A 21,991-nucleotide genomic window follows, 5' to 3' on the forward strand; every position below is an offset into this window, starting at 1 on the left:
AGGACCGACTCCACGAATGGTAGTTTGTTGAATCAAGAACAGGCGACACCAACGAGGCTGCAGGATTCTCGCTTGGGTGTAAGTATAGGAAATTGTTCATCGGCTGTTCCAAAAGGGGCATCAGTGTAGGGTTTCCATTTGAAGAGGAAGCCGGTGTGGGATTTGCATTAGCCGTTGCCTACAAGGATTTAAAGAAAGAAAGAAAAAAAAAAACAAAAAAAAACAAGAACAGCAAAGAGGGAAATAAAAATCAGAGAGAAGCGCAGCTAGAGCTCTGATACCATATTACGAAAGTGGACTTTAAGCCTAACTCAACCCCATAAAACCGACTCATAAGGTTGAGGTTTGCACCCACTTATATACAATGAAAGGCTCTAATCTCTAGTCGATGTGGGATCTCCAACAAAACGTGGTTCAAAACAGTAAGATAAATTCGTTGTTCAACAATTTTGACTCATTAAATGAAGGAAAAAAATGAAGTATATTTTTTGGCCTGATACACAGACTCATGTACAATTAAATAGCAACCTCCACTCCTTTGCCAATGAACCTACACTCCTTAGCCAAACCACCTTGTTGCCAAACCATGCTGGAAAAAAAAAAGAAATCTTATTACCAACTACACCTCTAACCTACTTGTAGGCACAGTGTTGAAAGAATCTATCTTTCAGTTCAATATGTAGAGTTCTTTACTGTAACTGAGTGTTACTAACTCACATTGATTCATAGTCTCCATAGTACATCCTGTAAGTTCTCATCAACCACAAAATTGTGTTTGTTGTATGATTTAATTTATAAAAATTGTTATAGATTTTTTTTATATACTTATTACAATAATTATTTTCTATATAGGATTAGTAATATTTGATAAGTTGTGAATCTTTATAGCCATAACATTCTCGTTTGATATGAAAATCCTCTCTTCCCCAACTACATTGGCAAAAAATCTTGCTACATGGCTACATTTGTTTGCAAACTCTTACAGTATCAAACATTGAGACAAAATTGCAATTATATATAATTATATTCATAATATATATAATTATTTACAATTATTTAATTATTTCAAAAGAATTCCCATACTTATATATTTTTATACTTTAATATAAATGACATTTAAACAAATAAATAAGTTTACAAAAAATTATTATTTGATTTGTGATAAGGAACAACCCACCTACGAGGACAATTAGTTTGATAAAATGGTTCATAAAAAACATAAATTTATATTTTCAATCCAATGTATAAGTATATATTTTGTCCAATACTAATAATGTCAAGTATTTTGTAGTTCTTGTGGACTCCATACAACAGGCCAAACATCGTTGTATCATTGATGATGTTTCTCCAGTTAGTAGGGCAATTGTTCCCCTTATTGTTTTGCCATCGTTGAATTTCACCAAGCTGACCCGGTTGTGCGACAATTTGATTTTCAACAAGATATTCCATTAAAGTCACAAAACTTAGATGAGTTTACAGAGAAGATATGAGGGACAGAATAGACAGATACTGGCCAGAATACCATCAGGAAAGTAATGTGGACTGATAGACATAATTGTCTAATAGAAGGCATTCAGTTTAATTATAATGGTCATTTGCATGATTCCACAACATACATGGCGTGATACATTAATCACACTATCCGTTACATATCTGCTCAGGAATCGTCATTTGACGATGTAAGTTAATTCATATTTATATATTTTACTTTTAACAATATTAACATGTTTATGTTTATAATGAAGTTAATAATTGTTTTCAAAACATGACATTACCCAAGATTAAGGTGGCAAAGTCATGGCAAAATTTTTAATTTTTTTAAAAACAATCCCATTTTGGTAAAAAAAAAAAAACCTATCAGATAAAAAAAAAACCAGAAATATACATGAGCGAGAATGAAAAACAATGAAACAGCATAAATAAAAGTTGAAGGGAGAGAAAAGATGAAGAAGGAGAAGTTGTGAAGAATATGAATGAATCAGGGATGATGCCATGGTTTTGGAGAAGGTTTGAAGGAGGAGGAGGAGTTAGGAGTTGGAGGTTGATAAAACTGAGCAATAGTGTAAACGGTCTGAACAATGGTAAGAGCGAAGAGAAAAACCGCAGCAACAAGCGACACAATAGCCCAAGGGTTTCTGAAGTAGGTCTGGATGAGATTGGCGCGCCACATGTTCCAGGGTTTCTTGCAGTAGTTACTCATGCTCATCCTCACCACATCTAACACTCCATGCGGATCCACAGCAATGTCCTTCGAAAGCGAGTTGAACAGTTTCGCAACGGCCTTATCGCTGCCGAGAGCGTTCACCAGAATCCCGTTCCGGTGGAGAAGCGCCACGTCCATCTCGCTGTCGATGATCGTGTCCATGAAGAATATGTAGGAGGTCACGTCGTTTCCTGTTTCCGCGTGGAGCCGCTCGAAGGCGATCAGGTTCAGAAACATGTACTCAGTGCTGTCGTCAACGACTAGGGTTGGGAGCCGAAGCACGCCGCCGCCGAAGGAGACGTCGCCGAGGCTCTGGGTGCGGCTTTTCACGAAGCGGATTCCGGCGTCGCGGAGCTCTGTTGCGGAGCGGATGATCTCATCCTCGCCGTGGTCCTCCTCGCTCCGCCATAGCCTTCTTCTGCGTTTTGGTTTGGAGACGCGTGTTCGGTGAGTGGGTCCTTGGTAGATGAGGCTTTTTCTGTAGACGTCCAACACATGCATGCATCTGCCTAGGGTTCTTGTTTCGGGTGTGCCTGGGGAGAAGAACTTCAACATTTGTTTCATCAGTAACTCTTCTCCCTGTCACGTATTTGAATTTCAGAATCAGTTCAGAAACATGCAATATAATTTACATGCCTTCTGCATAACAACAACAATCGGTTACCTGGTTTGTGTCATTCTCAACCTCAATCAATATACGAAGAACGGTCAAGGGAAGCTGATTCTGGAGCATAAGCATGTCACGTTTGATATATGGCACCACATTCAGTTTCCCGTGTTGTCCAAACACAGGATCATTGTCAGCATAATCATCCGGAACACCATCACTGCCTCTCAGAATCTCCAACATGAAACACCCATCAACAATCATCATTTGTACGAACCTTGCCCTATCCTGCATCCAAATTTCATCCAGTGGATTGTACGAGCCTCTCAACTCTTCCACCACTTGATCCATGCAGTGGAAGATAAGCTCAATCGGTTTTCTGCATCTCTTGAGAAAATGGAGCAGAGCTCGATGCTTGTGATCTTCCATGTCCTTCAGATGCTCCTCTCCATGGTGATAAGGACCAAATGAAACTGCTTGAGGCTTGTAGGCCTTTTCATTCAACGCAGTGACTCGTGAAGGTATTCTGTATATGGAATGTCTCTTCCATTGCTCCTTCTCATGCACTGATGAGATACCATTGCTCTTGAGCTCCTCGTTGATTTGGACCACCCACTTCGTTTCTTCCATATATATCTCTTCAGTGTCTCTCTTGATCATGACATATACAAGGATAGGTTTTTCTGGATCTTATAGAATGTTATGCAGGTGAAAATCAAGGATAAAATATTCACGACCATAAGCCTCAAAGATATGAATGTCTAATTGGAATCTTCACTTTATGCATATTAACCAACATAGTGTGTAAAGAAACTGTAATTTATAATTGAACATTTCTTGCTTCTAATTTCTTCTTGGAGTACTCTTATATACGAAGAAAGGAATGTATACAAGACTGTCACAAGCCATTAAAGCTCAATTGTTAAGAGACTGGACAGCTATATTTGCCGGTTTGTTGTTATTTTGCAAATATACATATTATATGTATAAACCGTCATGGAAGACGAGGTAAAGATGATTGAAAAAAGTTGCAGAAAATGAAAACTGCATTTTGGAAATCACGTAAAGGATTAAGAAACTCAAAGTTAAAGGGAACTCGTTAATATGCTTGAGGATTATTCACCTTGGATGACTCATCTAGACAACCTAGGAGTTCCACATATTCGTCTTACAAATCACTTATGATGGTTTCTCACATGTTTAAAGAGTTAAAAAGGAGAAAAATTTACAAAAATAATGATTTTTTTTTTATCGGATGGACAAATTGTTAAAAATTCCATTATGGAAAAAGTATGCTTCAAATGAGGAAACTATATTAATTGTAAAAAAATATCCTGTTATATAAATATGACTCTAAAGATTTTAAGTGAAATTGTTATTTTTCAATAACTTTTATGTTAATGGGAAAGTTGTATGACACATGAACAAATTTGTTTAATATAATTTTGAGTTAATATTTTATTTTTATTAATTTATTTTGTTTACACTAAAGTTGTTAAGACACAATATTCTATTTTTATTAATTTATTTTATTTACACTAAAATTGTTAAGACATGTTACAACTTTAAGGTAATTGAAATTGAAGTTGAGGTGGTGTAGGGTGCATGACTTTAGTGTTGTGCGATTGAAGCTGAAGTCATCGCATGTCTCCATTCGTTGGTGATCAAATATCTTTTTGTGTCATTTTCTCCTAATAGTGTGAAAGACGACAATACCTTTTCAAACCATAAAAATAGTGTTTGTGTTTATATAACACCACTTCTTCAAAAAAAAAAATCGTGTTATGTAAATATAACATATATCCATCAACGTAACTTTTTAAAAATATGTTCATTTAAATATTATCGAATAAAAATGCACCATTTTCATAAGTTTTCGGTTGAAGAAACTTTAACTTTAACTATAAGAAAAACATGAAATAAAAACTAATTTTAGAAACCAAAAAATAATTAGTTGTAATACTAACTAAATTAGAAATCATTTTAGAAACTAAAAAAATAATTTGATTTCTAAATTAGAAACTAATTTTAGAGACAAAAAAAATAATTAGTTGATATACTAACTAAATTAGAACCCATTTTAGAAACTAAAAGAAATTGATTTCTAAATTAGTTTTAAATTTGGTAGCAAAAACCTTGATTGCTAATTAGATATCAATTTAGAAACCATTTAATAATAATATAAATTAATTTAGAAACCAAAAATTGAATTAATTACCATAATTAATATATATATATATATATCAATTAATAAATAAAAAAATAAATAAATGAGAGTATTGTAAGGATATTCTGTAATACAAAATTATCAATAATCCAACTTTTTTATTTTAATAGAAAAAAGACAATAAAAAGCATATGAACTACTAAATATCCTAAAAAGAATCAAACACAATCATCATAAAATATATTGAAAAACCTTAGAGAAATATTAGGGCCATTAGTATTTATAGTATTGTTAAAAACTTCCTAGTTAGTCCTATTTTATTAAATATTTGTGATATCTGTGAAGTCCTGGTAAGGTTCTTTGCATCTAATTAAACCACATGCTCCACCACTTACCCAAGAGATACCATGTGTGAAAGAACAATAATAGTCATGTGGTGTTATATTGTCTAATCTCAAAAACTAAAGAAAGAACTCGATCATAATCATATAAAAATGGAGCAGGAACATTCAAACCTAGAAAGAGGATAAGAGATTAATTGTTCTCGATCCTTAAACATTATGTTGTCTCTTCTTTTTGGGCTTTTTTTAGTGGGGGCTTACTAAAACATGTTCTAAAAACATCTCCTGTTGAGAAGTGAATCAAGTGATGAATATCTTAAATTTAAAATTGAAGTTTTATAAATTAGAAATTGGAACGTGCTGAGTTTGGCCTAAAGGTCTTAAAATTAATACGGGATCTTGGATAAGATATTAAATTTTAAGAATAAAAATTAATCTTCAAAATCAACAATATATTTTCACAACACCAACATTAAATTAATTATAATAATTCAATTGACTTTTTAAGTTATAAAAATCTAAAATACAATTGTTTTTATAAAAGTGTGATTCTTATAACACCTCGAAACAAATTTATAATTTATCAATAAGAATATAATATAATGGGATCCAAATAAAATAAACTAAAATCTTATGCATGTATTTTTTAAGACCTTTGCATTTTTTATATTCTAAAAAAAGTCTACTTAAACCTAAGGACCAAGCCCATTACAATTAAAACACAAAACAAAAAATTAAACTGAATTATGCAGCATGTGTTATGTGTATGGCTAGAAGATCAGTTAGGAGCTTTCATAATCAAAAGGTTTTGAACTTACCATTTGAGCTTAAAATTTCTAAAATTGGACAGTTAAACTTACCACTAGACATAAAAACAAAGCTTTTTTTTGTTGCACTTAAACTATTCAAAATTGGACCACGTTTGATTTTATCATTGAAATCTTGCTAAATGGACATTTTTCCACTTTCGAATGATAAAAGGTAAAAGCAAAGTGGCGTTGCATGGGGTTAAGTTCAAAGTAACTAAACTACAAACACAAGCCTATCTGAATGTGAAAATGAAGCTTGTTGGTTGCAAGTTATCTACACTTGGAGATCTTAAGAAAATCTACAAAACTAATTTTAAACTCCCAATTCCATTCATGTACAAACTTGTAAAACCTTACACAGGGTGTAATAGGTCCAAAGAACCTTCATCTCACAGACAGTAGATTTATGAGAGTTTGATTTTCGTAGGAATCGTCCAAATCCTCAGTAGGTGATGAAAGTGTCATAAGAGCAACAACTATAGACCTCATACTTGGGCGTAGTAGTGGATTATCCCTTGTACAAGCTCTCCCAAGTTGAGCAATCTGCAACTCAAACAATCAACATACTAAGTTTTGGCTAGGATAAAACTATATTAAACATTCAAATTATTTTCACAGAAAAATGTTTCCACCTTGAGAACTGAATCAATTGGATAGTTTTCTCCAAGCCTGGGATCCACCAGTTTGCGAATAACTTCTGAAGGATTACTCTGATTAAGTGCTTCTTCAAACTGCAACACAAAACAAGTGAAGGCTAAATTGATTTCTGTTCAGGTGGGTGCATTCTGTTTACTGGCTTTGAAATGTAAATTTGTGAACTGGGAGTGTTTTGTTAGTAGAATGGTTCAGAGGAGTGTGTAGACTCACCAAAGCTACAAGGCCCTTGGATTCAGCAACATATTCACCTGTTTTCAGAACAGCATTCTTTGCAGAAATAAGTTCATAAAGAACCACTCCAAAAGCATATACATCTACTTTTGGAGAGACGTCACCATATTGAGCATATCTGCAGAAAATTCACATAATCAATAAACTCAGTTGTGTGAATATACACCATCAAAACTCAAGGACTGATTTTTCACAATTGAGATAAGATCATTTTAAAGAAAAGGGACAAAAGAAGCTAAACTGAATTTGATTTTACTACTTATTCAAACAATATTGACCCCATTTTTATGATTATGATCTGTTCATCAATAAGATAAGCATATGATTCATCAATTATAAGATGGTCTACTAATAATAATACAGATCACACACGTTCTTTTTTCAACTAAATCCAAATTTCATACAGGGGTGTGGTATCATTTAACACAACATAACAAATCATACTCTGGTGGCATGTATCCAAATGTTCCCACAAGGCGAGTGTGAAGTGTGGAGCCTCCAACTTCAATAAGTTTAGTCAAGCCAAAATCTGCTACCTGTATTTAAAATATTACTTATTTTTATCTAGTCTTCAAGAAGAATGGGAAAATCAGGTTTATGAAGAGTGGTAGCAGTGCAACCTTTCCACGGAAGTTTTTGTCTATTAATATGTTTGCAGATTTTACATCACGGTGGATATACACTGGCACAGTGTGCTCGTGAATATATTCAAGGCCTCTTGCAGAATCTAGCGCAATTTGCACTCTGCTAGACCATGGCAAAGGATCTTTCCCTGGAATCATGTTATTATCATCATTGATCGTTCGACAATAAGGTAACATTACAGATAAAGATAATCATTCATCAATCCAAGCTGATCTCACCTATACCATGCAAATATTGGCCTAAGTTTCCGTTGTCAATGTATTCATACACAAGGAAAAGAGATCCCTCAACGCAATATCCAATCAAACGCACCTGTGGTTTACATGAAAGGTAGTTACGTAATTGCAGAAGAAGATATAGAACACTCTTTTCAACTGTTTAGCCCAAAAAGTAAACCCCGTTGATACTCACAAACGACCACAACAGAAGTAAGATAAGATTTCACAGGTTATGTTTGCCATGTTATATAAGTAATGTAGATCCATGTTAATTTGTAGGATTATCACGTGGATTTGAAGAAATCATTTTTCAGGATAATTTAGACTGTTTTGTAATTCTTATTCACGAACTCACCCTGAATATTTATTTTGTAACAGACTTAGTGTTATTCAAACTATACGGAAAATGATTAAGTATCCTTCCCAGATATACACATGCTTGGAGTGATTTGAAGGATGTTGTACCAGATTCAAGTGATGAACATGAGTTAAGACCTTCAACTCACAAAGAAATTCAGTGGATGCTTGCACGTCCATCTTTTTAATTGCAGTTTTCTGCATAATGAGAGAATAAAGTAACAAAGGTAAATGGTTAATCTGAAATGGAATTAAAAGCAAGAACTTGAATATACACACTCAAGAACATTATCCATTCATAACTAAACAATTCTACACAACATATATTCAATGAAATTACTTGTTTCTTACACTATTAATTATTTTATTTATCTAATACACCACATAATGAACTTAGAGCCTTACAATTTAAACACATCACAACTATTCTAATCTAAATTCTAAAATATCAATCACCTGGAAAAGCCTTTATATATCAACAATAAATCACATGGCTAAAAGTAAAATCTTCTATCTTTCATTTTTGTTTTCCTTTTTTCCTTTACCAATATTTTGTCTGATTATGCCATAAAATTGGTTATAGATGTATGTACCTCGCCTCTCAATTCTGCATAATATACAGCTCCAAATCCACCTTGACCAATTTTATTCTCCAAGCTGAAGTTATTTGTAGCCTTTGCTAGTTCTTGATATGTGAACTCCATTGATTTTGCCACCATAATGCCTGTAAGCCCAGTAGCAGTAGCAGTCCCACTGGATCCTGAAGTTTCATATTCTGCACTTCCAGAGGCTTTACTCGGAAGAGGAAGAAAAATCAACAAGTAGTTCCATGGCCATTAAGCTAGCACATATCAAATTCTAGGAGTATGCAAGAGTTGATGACATGTAAACTTTGAAAAGGTTGATAAATAGCAGGCATTTTTTACAAGGGGTGCAAGATTAAAAGGAGAATGTGTTAATGAAAATAAGGGGTATCACACTAACATTCCTCCGTAACCAAGAATATGTTATGTGAATAGTTTAAAAGGTATGTGTTGTATGATTACGAAAATTTAACTGTACCATATTGAGTTGAAAACACCATAGTTGGCAATTTGGATTTCTCTCCTTCCTTCTTCTGGAAGAATTTAGCATAAATGCAAATTACTAATAATAGAAGACCGCATATTCCTGCTATGGATATTCCAGCAGCAGCACCCCTAGATAGACCTGCTTTAATACAGAAGCGAATTTAAGCTCTGAGACACTGACTTTTTCTTTGCGTTCTCATATTTATGTGAACGTTAAGCTGAAAATCATAATCTTAACCAACTCCCTATGAAGTTTAAGAGCCAAACCTGTGTTTCTGCAAGATGGAGAAGAAAATTAAAGTTAAGAAGATAGAATCAAACATTTAGCAATATTCAATTGTATATGCATAATTCAGCATAGAAGGTGAGACAATCGAAGTTACCCACCTAGGGTGCAAGGGAACATAGTCTCCAAATTGATCTGGCAAGTTAAATAAAATTAAAACGTCAAGCAAATGCATGAAAGGTTATCCAAATGCTTTGAACAAGAACAAAGTGGTTATATTTAACCCCTAATAATACCAATAGAAAGGTACTTAGAAACAATTGTTTATTGTGTTGTTCTCTAATCAGAATTGTTGAATTTTTGTCTTGTAACTTACATCATAAGGTTTGCATTAAAGGTTAGCACAGCTTACCAAAATAAAACTCCAAAACATTGAAAAACATTAGTAGAAGTATCTAACTGTATCTAAATTTTGTCAATGTCAAAATACATTGACGAGTACACCAAACTAACATGATAGTAAGATGAGAGCATACCTCTTCCTGGAATGAAAACAATCCCACTCTCTTGGCTGAAATTGACTCCAGGATTATAATTCTGCAGCAACTGTGCATCAAGTTGAGTCTCGTTGGCAATATCATGCAGATTATTGCCAGGCCTAAGTGGATAGGTAATAAACAACCCATAGTCTTGTGAAACCTGGCTGTTCCCACAAGAACAATTGACCGTGACATTAACCTTGGCATTTGTGGGTATATCATTTTGGCCATAACTGTTGAACCTCCTCAAAAGCTCAACAGTGGTGAGATTGGCATATGTCACTTTAGCAATCGAATCATAGGTGTCACCTGCAGCAGCTGAGTACTCAAACACATGCCCCAGAAACTCATCACGGATACATTCACAGGGAAATGGAATATTGATTCTGTAAAAGAAGAGGACATTTTTATTGAATATTCTGTCTTTATTGTAGCTTACTATATCGTCAGAATTGGACACAACACTTGATTTCATCAAGTGTGTTATATCATCCAAGGTTGAAATTCCTGGACTCACATAATAGGAAGCTAAAGCTGCACCACATCCCTTCAAACACTTTGCTTCAACATTGCAACAAACATACTCCAGCAACAAAAATAACAGCAGCAGCCCTTTTTTGAGTTCCATTGGATCAATGATCACTAAGAGAAACATAAAGAAACGTAAATCAGAAAAGTGGAGTTCTAGTATTTTCTGCAACTTCTAAAAGCCAATAATCATATTCATTTCCTTTGTCTTGAAACCATGCACACTTTCACTTCTAAACACACATACTATAAAAAATAACTCAAACATAAAATAGAAGTATAAAGGCGTAATTACTTAAGTGAATGAACATAAACTATGAATTCATAGCACACGTTTATGCTCTTTTTTTTTTCTGCTCAAACACCTGATAGGTTATAACGTTTAACAGTTTCCACTAGAGTGTGGAAGGAAACAGTACAATTGGGTAGAAAATTATTGAAGTTGACTTCCATGTCATTTGTTTATTTGTTTATTTCTGGGTAACAACTTGCATGTCATTTATTGAGGGAAGATTTGTTGAACTTTGCATATAATAATTGTTATGTTTGACGAGGATGCATTGCACAACCAGAAAGGAATCTTTGTGATTGCCAAAGTTGGCTTTGTTTAATCCTTTGTATCCGAAATGCCAACAGTGTCTGCCAATGTGCCAACAAATTAACCACTTCGTATTGCGTCCTCTCATGATTCTAACAAACAAAGAACAATTTTCCATTTTATATTTTGAAGCACGCCTGTGGTCCAACTTGACTTCACCCGTAACAAACAAAAAGGAATCTGCGTGATAACACCAATACCATATAAAGTCCCACATCTTCGAATAGGAGAATCTAGATCCTCTGCCTAATCTATATTATTAGCTTTATTAGAAGCTTCAAAGAGTTCTTCGTGGAGAAATATTTTGTAATATGATTTGTGACCTCAACAATCTTCATCTGACATGGAATCTTTCTTCTAATTTATATGAAACAATCAATGACTTAATGTCTAGAGATTAATTAATTGATAATGTTATTTGATGCTCCCCTAATAAATTAATATTATCTTAATAAGCATTATCAATTAATTAAAACAATATAATTTTTATTTTTTAATTATATTTTCTCTTACTTTGTTAATGCTCTTCATTACACCTAATATCAATATAAGAAACGACATTTGATAAAGTTGAAAATATAGTTAATATTTGATTAGTCTGCTATAGTGGAAAAAATTAAAATAAATTAAAATGACTCAAGGTGAGGTCTACTGCCTTCTGTATACTTAATATTTATTTATATAAAATTTATTTATTTTTATGTAAAATAGTTAGGCTCTTAATTAATTACATAAATAGATTTTTGTTAAGTTTATTACACATATATATTTTTTAATATTTTGATGGTTTACATATATTTTTTCAGGTAATTACTTAGTAGGTGGGGTTAAAATTTAAAGTTTTTATTCTACCCTCTTCTCTCTTTCTTTGTAGGGAATATCTTTCTAGTTTTTACTTTCTCACTTATTTATTTTATCTTTTGTTTTCTCTTCTATATATATTTATTTTCTCTTTCTACGTGTATTATCATGGATTCAAAACTATCCAATTGATTATAACGTATTATGTTAATTTCTTTATTAAAATCTCTTCTTTTGTTATTTTTATATTTGTTGTAATCTCTATGTAGAAACATAATTCATTTGTCTTTATTCTTATACATTCAATTTTCGATTGTATTTATTATTTGTAGATAAATTATATTTTTAATTATTTTATTCACCATAGATCTTATTATTAATTAGTTGTTATTCATATATCTTTTAATTGTTAACTTCTACATCCTGTTTGTTTAGAGGAAAATTCTTGTGGTCTTTCAAAATTGTGAAAAGAAATATGAAGATAGTCAACTCAATAAAAGAAAAATCACTTAACTGTCCTTGCTTTTAGCAAAGATAATTTTACGCTATATAATTATAGTATATAATATAATTTTATTATTACATTATATAATATAATAAAATAATTTTATATAATATTAATAATAAAAAGTAAAAAAATAAAAAATAAATGATAATAATAATAGTAGTAGTCAAATAAATTTATATAATGATGTTAATAATAAAAAATAAAAAATAATAGTAAAATAAATTTAAATAATAATAGTAATATTAAAATAAATTTAAATAATATAAATATTAATAATTAAAAAATTAAATAATTAAATAATGAATAATAAAAAAATTACATAATAACAATATTATTATAATAATAATAGTAAAATAAATTTATACAATAATAAAATTAATACCAAAAAGTAAATAAAAATAATAATATTAATATTAATATATAATAATAAAACTAATCTATAATAAAAAAACAGTAATTTGATCATTTTATAAATATATAACTTTATAATTTTTTTAAAATTTATTACATCAATCAAATAATTCTTCAATTTTTACAAACTTTTTTTTCATTTTCCTTTTACTATTTACTCTTTTTCTCTTAATCCAAATAATCTATTTTTTACTATTTTTCTTCATTTTTCAATTTCCTTGAAACAAAAACACGTTAAATTAAGCAGGTATATTAATCTTTGGCCGTTTTTCTTACTGCATCTCTGGGATTAAGAAATACTTTAGTGAATTGTCCTTATTTTAAACTTAGGTTAGTTACCGTCTATTCAAATATACTCAGAAGTTCAATTTCTCTTTTATGCAAAAATCAAATAAAATTGTGGATTCAATTATAATCACGTTATTATCATCAACAGTATTTAGTCTTTGATATATTGGAAAAATAGGTAATAAAACAAAAAATATATTAAAATGTAATTTGATATTCAAATGCGTGTTGATTTCCATGAAAAGGTAAGATATTGATATTTGAAAGTTTTTGCCATGCAACTTTTCCCAAAGCAAGAAAAAAACAGTGAGGAAACAGAGTTTGTTTACTTCTGCAAACAATCACTGCTACAAATCATGCTACAAGCAATACAGATTTCGGTTGTAGATAATTGTGAGAAAGGAAATAGAGTTATCACAAAATTTGTAGATGAAAGGTGACATTTTGTGTTCTGCATTTTTTTTTCCTATTTCCCTGACATTAGATTTGCTAGAGTTGGATTTTCAATGATGGAAGCAATATCCCAATCCTCACTAGTTGAAGTAAGTGCTGTGAGAGTAACCACAACAGAACTCATATTTGGACGTTGTTGTGGATTACTCTCTGTGCATGCTTTTCCAAGTTGTGCCATCTGCAAGAAGAAAAATGGCCTGAGTTTCTTAAATCAGAAATACAAAAAATGTTTATGCTTTGTGATAACTCATACCTTACTAACTGAATCGATTGGGTAGTTATCTCCTAACCTAGGATCCACCAGTTTTTTAAGACCTTCTGTGGGATCTTGCTCATCAAAAACTTCATCAAACTGTCATATATATATCACTAACAGATTAAACACAAGAAAGGGAAAATGTAGTTCTTGATTGTTTATGTAAGATTACTAGGTTGTCATTGAAAAGTGATAAATAGTAGGGTGTGAAGACTCACCAAAGACACAAGGCCCTTTGATTCAGCACCATGTACACCACCCACGAACAATGCTTCTTTAGCAGAAATTAGTTCATAAAGAACAACTCCGAAAGCATAGACATCTATTTTGGGAGAAACATTGCCATATGCATATCTGAAGACAAGACAACGGAAAAATTGAATTCAGGCTCATGAGAAGCATACTTATTTTTATGTCTACAACCACAAAAGCATGTGTTAACAATGAAAAACTTCTCTCTCAAATGCAGTTTAAGTAAAACAAGAGCTGCACAACAGTTAACACTTTCAATATTCATAAAAGGGAAAAGAACAGACTTTCAATAACCCAACAGGACAAACCCATATAGCAATCTATCAACCCAATTTTTAAGATTTGTTTTAGTTTGTGACACAGATTCTTTATATAAGATAATCTTGTTTGAGACATAGTCAAGCATTAAATGTGAGTGTCTCTTCCGGCAAAGATTCAAACTGGACAAAATGTGCATTTGATTATGATAAAGGATTTCTCAGTTTTAGTTCATTAAGGATTATTGTATGCTTACATATTGTGCATTTATTTGAATGTGACCGACACGAATCAGTTTTATGATAGTGAATGGGTGTGCTACAGACCTATATGTTAAGATTCTCTGATCCTTAATTCCCAAACTCCACAAATCCTATTTACTAAAAGGAAGGTATCACTTAAAAGAGAGAAACACAATTCATCGTACTCTGGTGGCATGTAACCAAATGTGCCCTTCATATTAGCTGTGTGAAGTGACGAACTTCCAACATCAATCAACTTGGTTAAACCAAAGTCTGCAACCTGCAAAAAAAAAATAATATAGGATCTCTCACAAAATTCCCAAGTAGAAAAGTAGTAATAAGATCCACAAAGTCATTGAAACAGATTGTACCTTGGCACACAATTTTTTGTCTATTAAAATGTTTTCTGACTTTATGTCGCGATGGATATATGCAGGCACAGTATGCTCATGAAAGTACTGCAGACCTCTGGCTGAATCCAGAGCAATTTGCACTCGGGCTGACCATGGCAAAGGATCAAAACCTGGAAACAAACTTTGACTTGATCGTTAACTTACAAAAGCATTACACTAAACAATCAATCAAATGCATAGTACTGAAAATGGACATTTTTAATGTGCTCATATAACCTGATCCACGTAGATGTTGTCTTAAGTTGCCATTGTCAATGTATTCATAAACAAGGAAAAGGGAATCCTTGATACAATATCCAATCAAGCGCACCTGCATGGTTATCAATAGAAAGATATTTAGGTTCTAAAAGGAAAAACAAAACAAAAAATGCTCCAAGTTTCAAATAATACCAGGTTCAAGTGATGAACACGTGTCAACACTTTCAGTTCAGCTAAAAATTCTCTTGATGCTTGCAAGTTCATCTTTTTTACCGCAACTTTCTGTGTAATTAGAGAGGACTTCTTTATAACAATAGGAGATATAAATATTAAAATGGGAAACTTGGGAAAGATAGAAATATAAGCAATTGCATATTTGATCCTAGTAGCATTGTCATATATAAAAATTATGCTTCTTGATGTATGTGTCAAATGAAAAAACCGTATTCGTTTGTTGTTTAGGATCAAAAAGGCAATTATGTAAAGAATCTGTAACAAGTAATGTTGTGTGAGGGAGGCACTCGCTCTAGAAAAAGGTGAAAAGTCAGAGAGAGAATAATGCTACATATTAATTGAAAACCGCGTGAAGACATGATAACTAGAAGAATATGCAATTTCTATTTCAAATACTTGTGATCGAAAGTAAAAGATTACAATACACATTACAAACCTCGCCATTAAGCTCTGCGTAATAGACTTCCCCGAAACCACCTTGACCAATTTTATTAGCCAGATTGAAGTTATTTGTGGCATTGGCTAGTTCTTCATATGAAAACTCTCCTGATTTGTCCACCCTAATGGTGTTGGCTCCATTTTCTGCATCAGGGCCACTAGAGGCTTCATCTGAAACTGGGACGATGAACAGAAGTTACTATACCCTATCATCAACTATATTTTCATTTTCTATGTGTGCTGCTCTTCTATTTCATGATATAAAGCAGAGGAAGACAGAGTGCAATCAGAACACCAAACTAGTTTTACACTGGCAACAAAAACTGAATTAAACTTTAAATGACAGAATTAAACTGTAAACTTTGTCCCTTCAGATTATTTGCAAGGTGGAGGGAGGAGTATTGGAGATCCTGATTTAAAGATATGATCAAAATATAATATATAAGTAGGTGTAAATCTGATTGATTATGGAAAGATGAGTTAGAGTTAAAAGTGCATTTTGTAATAGAAAATAGAAAAAAAGGAGAATTAGACGAGTCAAATTAATATATATATATATAAGACAGACTATTTATTTTATAAGTTAGTTTTATAAAGTTAAGGGAGAACTAGATGAAATCAAAGTAGAAGAAAATATACCATTCTTAACTCTAGTCGAGTTCATCCTGAATTCTTCTGGGAGCAAATTCTTCTTTCTTCGGTAATATGTAACATACACACAAAATGCCAATAGCAGAAGTATCGTTACTACTCCAACAGATATTCCAGCGATAACTCGAAGTGCAAGACCTGCTTTTGTAGAAACAATATATGAGAAGAGAGTAGGTTTACATTGTACTTTGAGAATATCCTGACCTTGTGTCTGATACTAAAATCAAACTCAAATGAAATCATTCATCAACTAAACAACTTTCTGAGGGAGTGAGAAGGTCCAACCTCCGGTTCTGAAAAAGTAATGAAAATACAGCTGTTAAAATTAGCAGGTTACTGAGATTGAAAAATTAGTCAACTTCATCTGCAAATAGAATGGACATTAAGGAAAAAGAATCACCTTAGATGAAGGGGCACATAGCCACCATTTTGGTCTGAAAGTAAAGAAACAAGAAGATGTGACGCATGTGTCAAAGTTAACAGTTCCAAGGAAATATGTTGAAAGATACAACCATAGATATAAGCATGATGCATATAAATTAGTCTACTCTTTAAATGCGTAATTCTTATCATGTAAACATCTTGAAGATATCAGAAATTTATGAGCATTTCTTCATGTATATGTACATACATATTTTTCAATGACTAAGAATGAAATCATCGTCAATAATGCCAAAACCATAGTTAATGTGGTAGTGACATGACAAGACTAAAAATCTATTTTAGTAACACAGGACACTGGAAAAGTGACTAAAAAGGAATGAAAATTTCCCTTCATTTACGATATACAAGAGAGCAAGAGCCTTTTAAACTAGGTCAACAATGATATTCTGGCTTAAACAGACCTTGGTACAGTACATTCAAATTGCAATTCAGATTATTTCATTAGATCGATGAAGATGCAACAAATTCAAAATCCCATTGAACATGACTAATGCTTTTGAGATGTTTTCTTCAAAAGCAAATTCTCAGGAAGCAAACTAATAATGTGTTTGGTCACAAGTTAGGAACTTGGTTTTTCACTTCAAGACAGAAGCCATCAGTTGTAACTTTTGCATCATTTAACGTGATTTGTTCCCCGGTGAACATATTTCCAAACACAGGATAAGCAAATTGGAGGTTCAAGTTTAAGATCAAAACGCAAAGAAGAGTTATAGAACAGCTATAGAGGAAGTTCTACCCATAGATCTTTTTTTTATATATATAAAAAGATAAATAAAGAGTACCCTTCAATCCATATGAAACATGAAATATGTCCAAAAACATCATAAACTTAAATCAGAAGAACAAGGCATGGCAGCAAAGCAAGAATGTACCTTTCCCTGGAATATAAACCAAACCACTCCCTTGGCTAAAATTCACACCGGGGTTGTACTTAAGCAGCAAGTCACTTTCTATCCTAGTCTCGTTGGCAATTGACTGCAAAGAATCCTCAGGTCTAAGCGGGTATGTGATGAACAATCCATAATCCTTGGAAACTTCACTATTCCCACAGGAACAGTTAATGAAGACATCAAGAGTCACGGTATCAGGAATACCAGTTGGTGAATATGAGTTGAAGTTCTGCAACAACTGAGTAGTGGTCAAATCGGAATAATTCTGACTGGCAATGGACGTGTAAGTGTCACCTGATACAACGTCATAATGGAATATATGGCCAAGAAACTCTCCAATGCAATCACAAGGGAATGGAACGTTCACTCTGGTAAAGGCTTGCACCTGGTCTTTGTTTTTTATGGTTTCACTGTTGTAGGGGAGAATATCTTCAGCTTTTGAAACAACCTGAGATTTCATAATCTTTGATATATATGTCAAATCACCTCCTGTTAGATAGTAGGAAGCTAGAGCTAAATCACAGTCCCTCCTACACTTGGATTCTGCACTAAGCACCATAGCCCATAACATGAAGAAAACTGATAAACTGAATCTGTTCTCCATTGGGTGGTAGAGTGTACCAGCTTTGTGAAGCTATCCAAGAGGAACACAGTCAAGAATCTGGACGTGTTGAACACACCAAATTGGGATTGGAATATTAAACTGAAACACTATTTGAAACGTTGTACTCTTTTACAAAAGTCTTTAGTAGTCTTTTGCCTTACTTGTTGAGCATGTCGGATTTAAAGATGTTTGAATGTATTTGTTAAATATGAAATTTGGACACTCCTCTTCTTAAATGGCGTGTGTGTCGGTGTTCGATAGTTGTATCGGACACTGACATCATTCATATGACAGGACATGTATCCGTGAAGTGTTCAATTCAAAAAGTTTTTGTTAGATTTCTAATAATTATAATTCAGTTCTGACATAATTTTAAAAAGTAAAAATACATTAATTTTTTAAAACTTCAAACTTTATTGTATAAATTGTTATTATGATTATAAAAATAAGAAATAAATAATTGTGAATCAGTCATGAAAAACATCTTTTTGTTCCAAAAAAATAATATAAAACATACTTGTACACATAAATTTTTATTATCAAATTATATAATTCATAATTATATAATATATAGATCTTTGTCCTCGTATTCTACATTTTAAAAATTTTACGTATCTCCATAATAATATCAATATCCGTGTCAGTGTCTTGCTACATAGGTTACTTATAGATACCATGTACTATATGCTGAATAAATTTTGATATTTATTATAATTTTCTTTTCACGACTTGAGCATATATTAATAACTTTCTAGATTATTCTCTCAAGCGACAGTTTTTCAAATAAATTTAGAGACTTTTCTTCTTTTTCCTCTTAAGTTTCTTTTGTTTGTTTATCTGTAGGTCCTTCATATTTTATTCTGGTATATAATTGTATTAATTAAAAACTATGCGAATATATCCTTACTTTTAACTTTAGACAATTTTCATATTTCATAGACATGTTCATATTAATGACTAGGAGAATCAAAACAATTCATTTATATATTCCATTATTAATACATCCACAAGTAAATTCATCCCATCCATTCATGATTTCAAATTCATTCAATTAATTTTATGATACATATATTGTTTTATAAAAAATAGATACTCTGGTCAATATCAAAACTAGTCTAATTAATTTTGTTCACACGTAAGCTTGTTTTATTCTGAAAGCTTTTTTAAAAAAAAAACACTTTTTAAAATTCTTTTACAAAAGTTACTCTTTAAAATTGTTTTAAAAATATATTATTTTTATGGGTGATTAGAATATTCATATATAAAAAAATTGTTAATAAATTAATTGGATTGAGTTTTTAATTACTTTTTTATCGAACAAAATAAATTAAAAAATAGTATACTGTATTATAATTCGAAATAAAATTTATATTAACTCGTTAAATTTTTCTGACAAGGTTTGTTGGCATTGCCCACACGACAAGCTGAGAATGACTATTGACTTCTCCACCTCTTCACATCAAGTCTTCCTCTTTCATTAATTCTGCTTCTTTTTCTCCTCTATGCACATATCTTGGCAAATTAATTTATGTTCCATTTATATAATAAGTTTAAACATAAACTAATTCATTTTATTAACCTTAATCCACACTCATACTAGCTCAACCCTAATCACTCGATAAAGTTTTGCATGGTTTTTTCAATTTCTTAAATATATTTCCGTGGTTGGATTTCTGATCAGATTAATGGAAAATACTTTTATTAAGAGAAACAAAATTTACTTTAGTAGTGTACTATTTAGGCCGAAAGGTCAACCGAAAGGTTGTACCAAAAGTCTCGACCGAAAGGTTGTACCGAAAGTCTCAACCGAAAGGTTAAATATAAAAAGTAAATAAGTAAAATTAAATTAGTGATTATAGCAAAACCCATAAGATGGACCCAAATATACAGGTGTGTGTTTTCAAAATGTTAGGTGCAAAAAGAAAATACCGAAGTAACTCTTAAGCCCAATAAGAGAGCCTTATAAATAGAGGTTCAACTCAAGAGGTAAGTAAGATTCAATTGATCTGATGAACATAAAACTATATCTGACTTTGGCATCGGAGCGCCTTGCAGGTACACACACCCACCTGTGAGGAGAAGAAGCCGAGAGCCCAACTCGAGTAGAAGCCGCGAGAGCCCAACCCGAGAAGAAGCCGAGAGCCCAACTCGAGGAGAAGCCGAGAGAGTCCAGCCCAAGTTCGGAAGATTTGTAAAGGAGTTGATCTTATCAACCTTATTCTAGTGTTCTTGGTCCTTGTTGTAAGAACATTTTGGCGCCCACCGTGGGGCCGAGAAGTAACTGAAAAAGGTTGAACACAAGATGAATCAAAGAGAAGAACAAGGTGGAGAGCAATCTGGGGAGCAGAGAGATAATCAAAATTCCATGTCAATGGCTATGCTCATGCAGTTACAAAGAGAGTTCGAAACACTAAAGAAAAGCAATGAAGAGGAGTTAAGTATGTTAAGGGCGGAGAATGAATACATGAAAAGGAAGTTGAATGAAGAGACGATTTTAAACACATCATTTGAAACTGTTCAACCAAGAACACATATCCACAAAAGGGTACATAATGAGGAAAGATTTGAAACTACAAGGAAGAGAATACCTGTTAGGAATATCTGTTAGGAGGCATCCATTTTCCGAAGCCATTATAGAAACCCCACTGCCCGAAAATTGGAAGAATTTTACCATGGAGAAATATGATGGAGGTACAGATCCTGATGAACACATTGCAGTATACACAACGCAGATAAGTTTGTATACGTGGAATGATGCCATTTTGTGCCGAGTATTCCCAACAACTTTGAAGGGAGGGGCTCTGAGTTGGTTTACTCGGTTGCCACCGTTATCCATTGATTGTTTCAACACTTTAGTAAAAAAGTTTGGAGCTCATTTTGCTACAAGCCGATCATATCATCTGACATCAATTGCCTTAGTGAATATAAGGCAAGAAAAGGGAGAATCCCTAAGAACATTTATGGAGCGCTTTGGAAAGGTAGCACTAAGTATCCGCAATCTCAGTCCGAAAGTCACAATGCATCATATGATTACAGCACTGAAACCGGGACCATTTGCCGACAGTCTTTGCAAAAAACCGGCAACCAATCTTGATGAGTTAAGGCAACGTGCATCAAAGTTTATGCAAATGGAAGAGTTGAGAGAATTTCGAGGGCGGATGGAAATGATAAGAAAATAAGTGAAAAGGAAGGAGGACATTCGTTTAGAAAAGGAAGAGAATAATTTTGTAGCCGAAAGTTTCAACAATATACACTGTTGAGTAGTAATGGAGCAAGAATCTTACAATAAGCAATGGCAGTAAAGATAATCCCACCACCAAAGAAGGAAAGAACTTCAGAAAGAGCATATCAGAGTAAACATTGCCAATACCACAAGAATCATGGTCGTCATACAGAAGAATGTGTAGCTTTGAAAGATAGAATTGAAGAACTGATTCAAGTTGGGCAGTTGAAA

General features: G+C 32.6%; 4 protein-coding genes across 5 annotated transcripts; 1 reads left to right on the top strand and 3 right to left on the bottom strand.

Annotated features, from left to right (window-relative positions):
- Window positions 1-1,948: 1,948 nt before the first annotated feature.
- On the bottom strand, window positions 1,949-3,440 carry LOC137825797 (UPF0481 protein At3g47200). The gene is made up of 2 exons (XM_068631587.2): window positions 2,868-3,440; window positions 1,949-2,782 (listed from the first exon to the last, which is right to left on the bottom strand). Exons 1-2 carry the CDS (start codon window positions 3,438-3,440, stop codon window positions 1,979-1,981), a joined length of 1,377 nt encoding a protein of 458 aa, XP_068487688.1. The 3' UTR covers window positions 1,949-1,978.
- A 2,799-nt stretch (window positions 3,441-6,239) lies between these two features.
- On the bottom strand, window positions 6,240-10,866 carry LOC137827025 (lysM domain receptor-like kinase 3). Its single transcript, XM_090294652.1, has 12 exons — window positions 10,068-10,866; window positions 9,693-9,726; window positions 9,573-9,580; window positions 9,298-9,447; window positions 8,829-9,025; window positions 8,344-8,433; window positions 7,879-7,972; window positions 7,636-7,787; window positions 7,460-7,551; window positions 6,995-7,133; window positions 6,760-6,858; window positions 6,240-6,670 (listed from the first exon to the last, which is right to left on the bottom strand). Exons 1-12 carry the CDS (start codon window positions 10,723-10,725, stop codon window positions 6,512-6,514), a joined length of 1,872 nt encoding a protein of 623 aa, XP_090150778.1. The 5' UTR covers window positions 10,726-10,866; the 3' UTR covers window positions 6,240-6,511.
- A 2,570-nt stretch (window positions 10,867-13,436) lies between these two features.
- On the bottom strand, window positions 13,437-18,672 carry LOC137826682 (lysM domain receptor-like kinase 3). 2 transcript variants are annotated; one of them, XM_090294607.1, is made up of 12 exons: window positions 17,916-18,672; window positions 17,000-17,033; window positions 16,885-16,892; window positions 16,588-16,737; window positions 15,947-16,125; window positions 15,469-15,558; window positions 15,295-15,388; window positions 15,037-15,188; window positions 14,851-14,945; window positions 14,132-14,267; window positions 13,911-14,009; window positions 13,437-13,835 (listed from the first exon to the last, which is right to left on the bottom strand). In XM_090294607.1, exons 1-12 carry the CDS (start codon window positions 18,535-18,537, stop codon window positions 13,671-13,673), a joined length of 1,824 nt encoding a protein of 607 aa, XP_090150733.1. In that variant the 5' UTR covers window positions 18,538-18,672; the 3' UTR covers window positions 13,437-13,670. The 2 variants fall into 2 exon arrangements, with proteins under 2 accessions (XP_090150733.1, XP_090150734.1); XM_090294608.1 differs by lacking the exons at window positions 16,885-16,892; window positions 17,000-17,033 and having other exon boundaries at window positions 15,947-16,119.
- A 2,417-nt stretch (window positions 18,673-21,089) lies between these two features.
- On the top strand, window positions 21,090-21,716 carry LOC137825376 (uncharacterized). The gene has a single exon (XM_068631048.1). The coding sequence runs from the start codon at window positions 21,090-21,092 to the stop codon at window positions 21,714-21,716; it is 627 nt and encodes a 208-aa protein (XP_068487149.1).
- The last annotated feature ends 275 nt before the right edge of the window (window positions 21,717-21,991 follow it).

Source organism: Phaseolus vulgaris, chromosome 8 (assembly GCF_051622355.1).
Source record: "Phaseolus vulgaris cultivar YP4 chromosome 8, ASM5162235v1, whole genome shotgun sequence".
NCBI lineage: Eukaryota > Viridiplantae > Streptophyta > Magnoliopsida > Fabales > Fabaceae > Phaseolus > Phaseolus vulgaris.

Coding starts and splice junctions, on each gene's coding strand:
- LOC137826682 (XM_090294607.1), bottom strand. CDS start 18,537: ATGGAGAACAGATTCAGTTTATCAGTTTTCTTCATGTTATGGGCTATG. Junction 15,559..15,946: donor ACGCAGAGCTTAATGGCGAG/GTTTGTAATGTG, acceptor CTAATTACACAG/AAAGTTGCGGTAAAAAAGAT. Junction 14,268..14,850: donor TTTGGTTACATGCCACCAGA/GTACGATGAATT, acceptor TCTTGTCTTCAG/ATATGCATATGGCAATGTTT.
- LOC137825797 (XM_068631587.2), bottom strand. CDS start 3,440: ATGGAAGAAACGAAGTGGGTGGTCCAAATCAACGAGGAGCTCAAGAGC. Junction 2,783..2,867: donor TTGAGAATGACACAAACCAG/GTAACCGATTGT, acceptor AATACGTGACAG/GGAGAAGAGTTACTGATGAA.
- LOC137825376 (XM_068631048.1), top strand. CDS start 21,090: ATGAGGAAAGATTTGAAACTACAAGGAAGAGAATACCTGTTAGGAATA.
- LOC137827025 (XM_090294652.1), bottom strand. CDS start 10,725: ATGTTTCTCTTAGTGATCATTGATCCAATGGAACTCAAAAAAGGGCTG. Junction 9,026..9,297: donor GGTGTTTTCAACTCAATATG/GTACAGTTAAAT, acceptor TTCCGAGTAAAG/CCTCTGGAAGTGCAGAATAT. Junction 7,134..7,459: donor TTTGGATACATGCCACCAGA/GTATGATTTGTT, acceptor AATTTTCTGCAG/ATATGCTCAATATGGTGACG.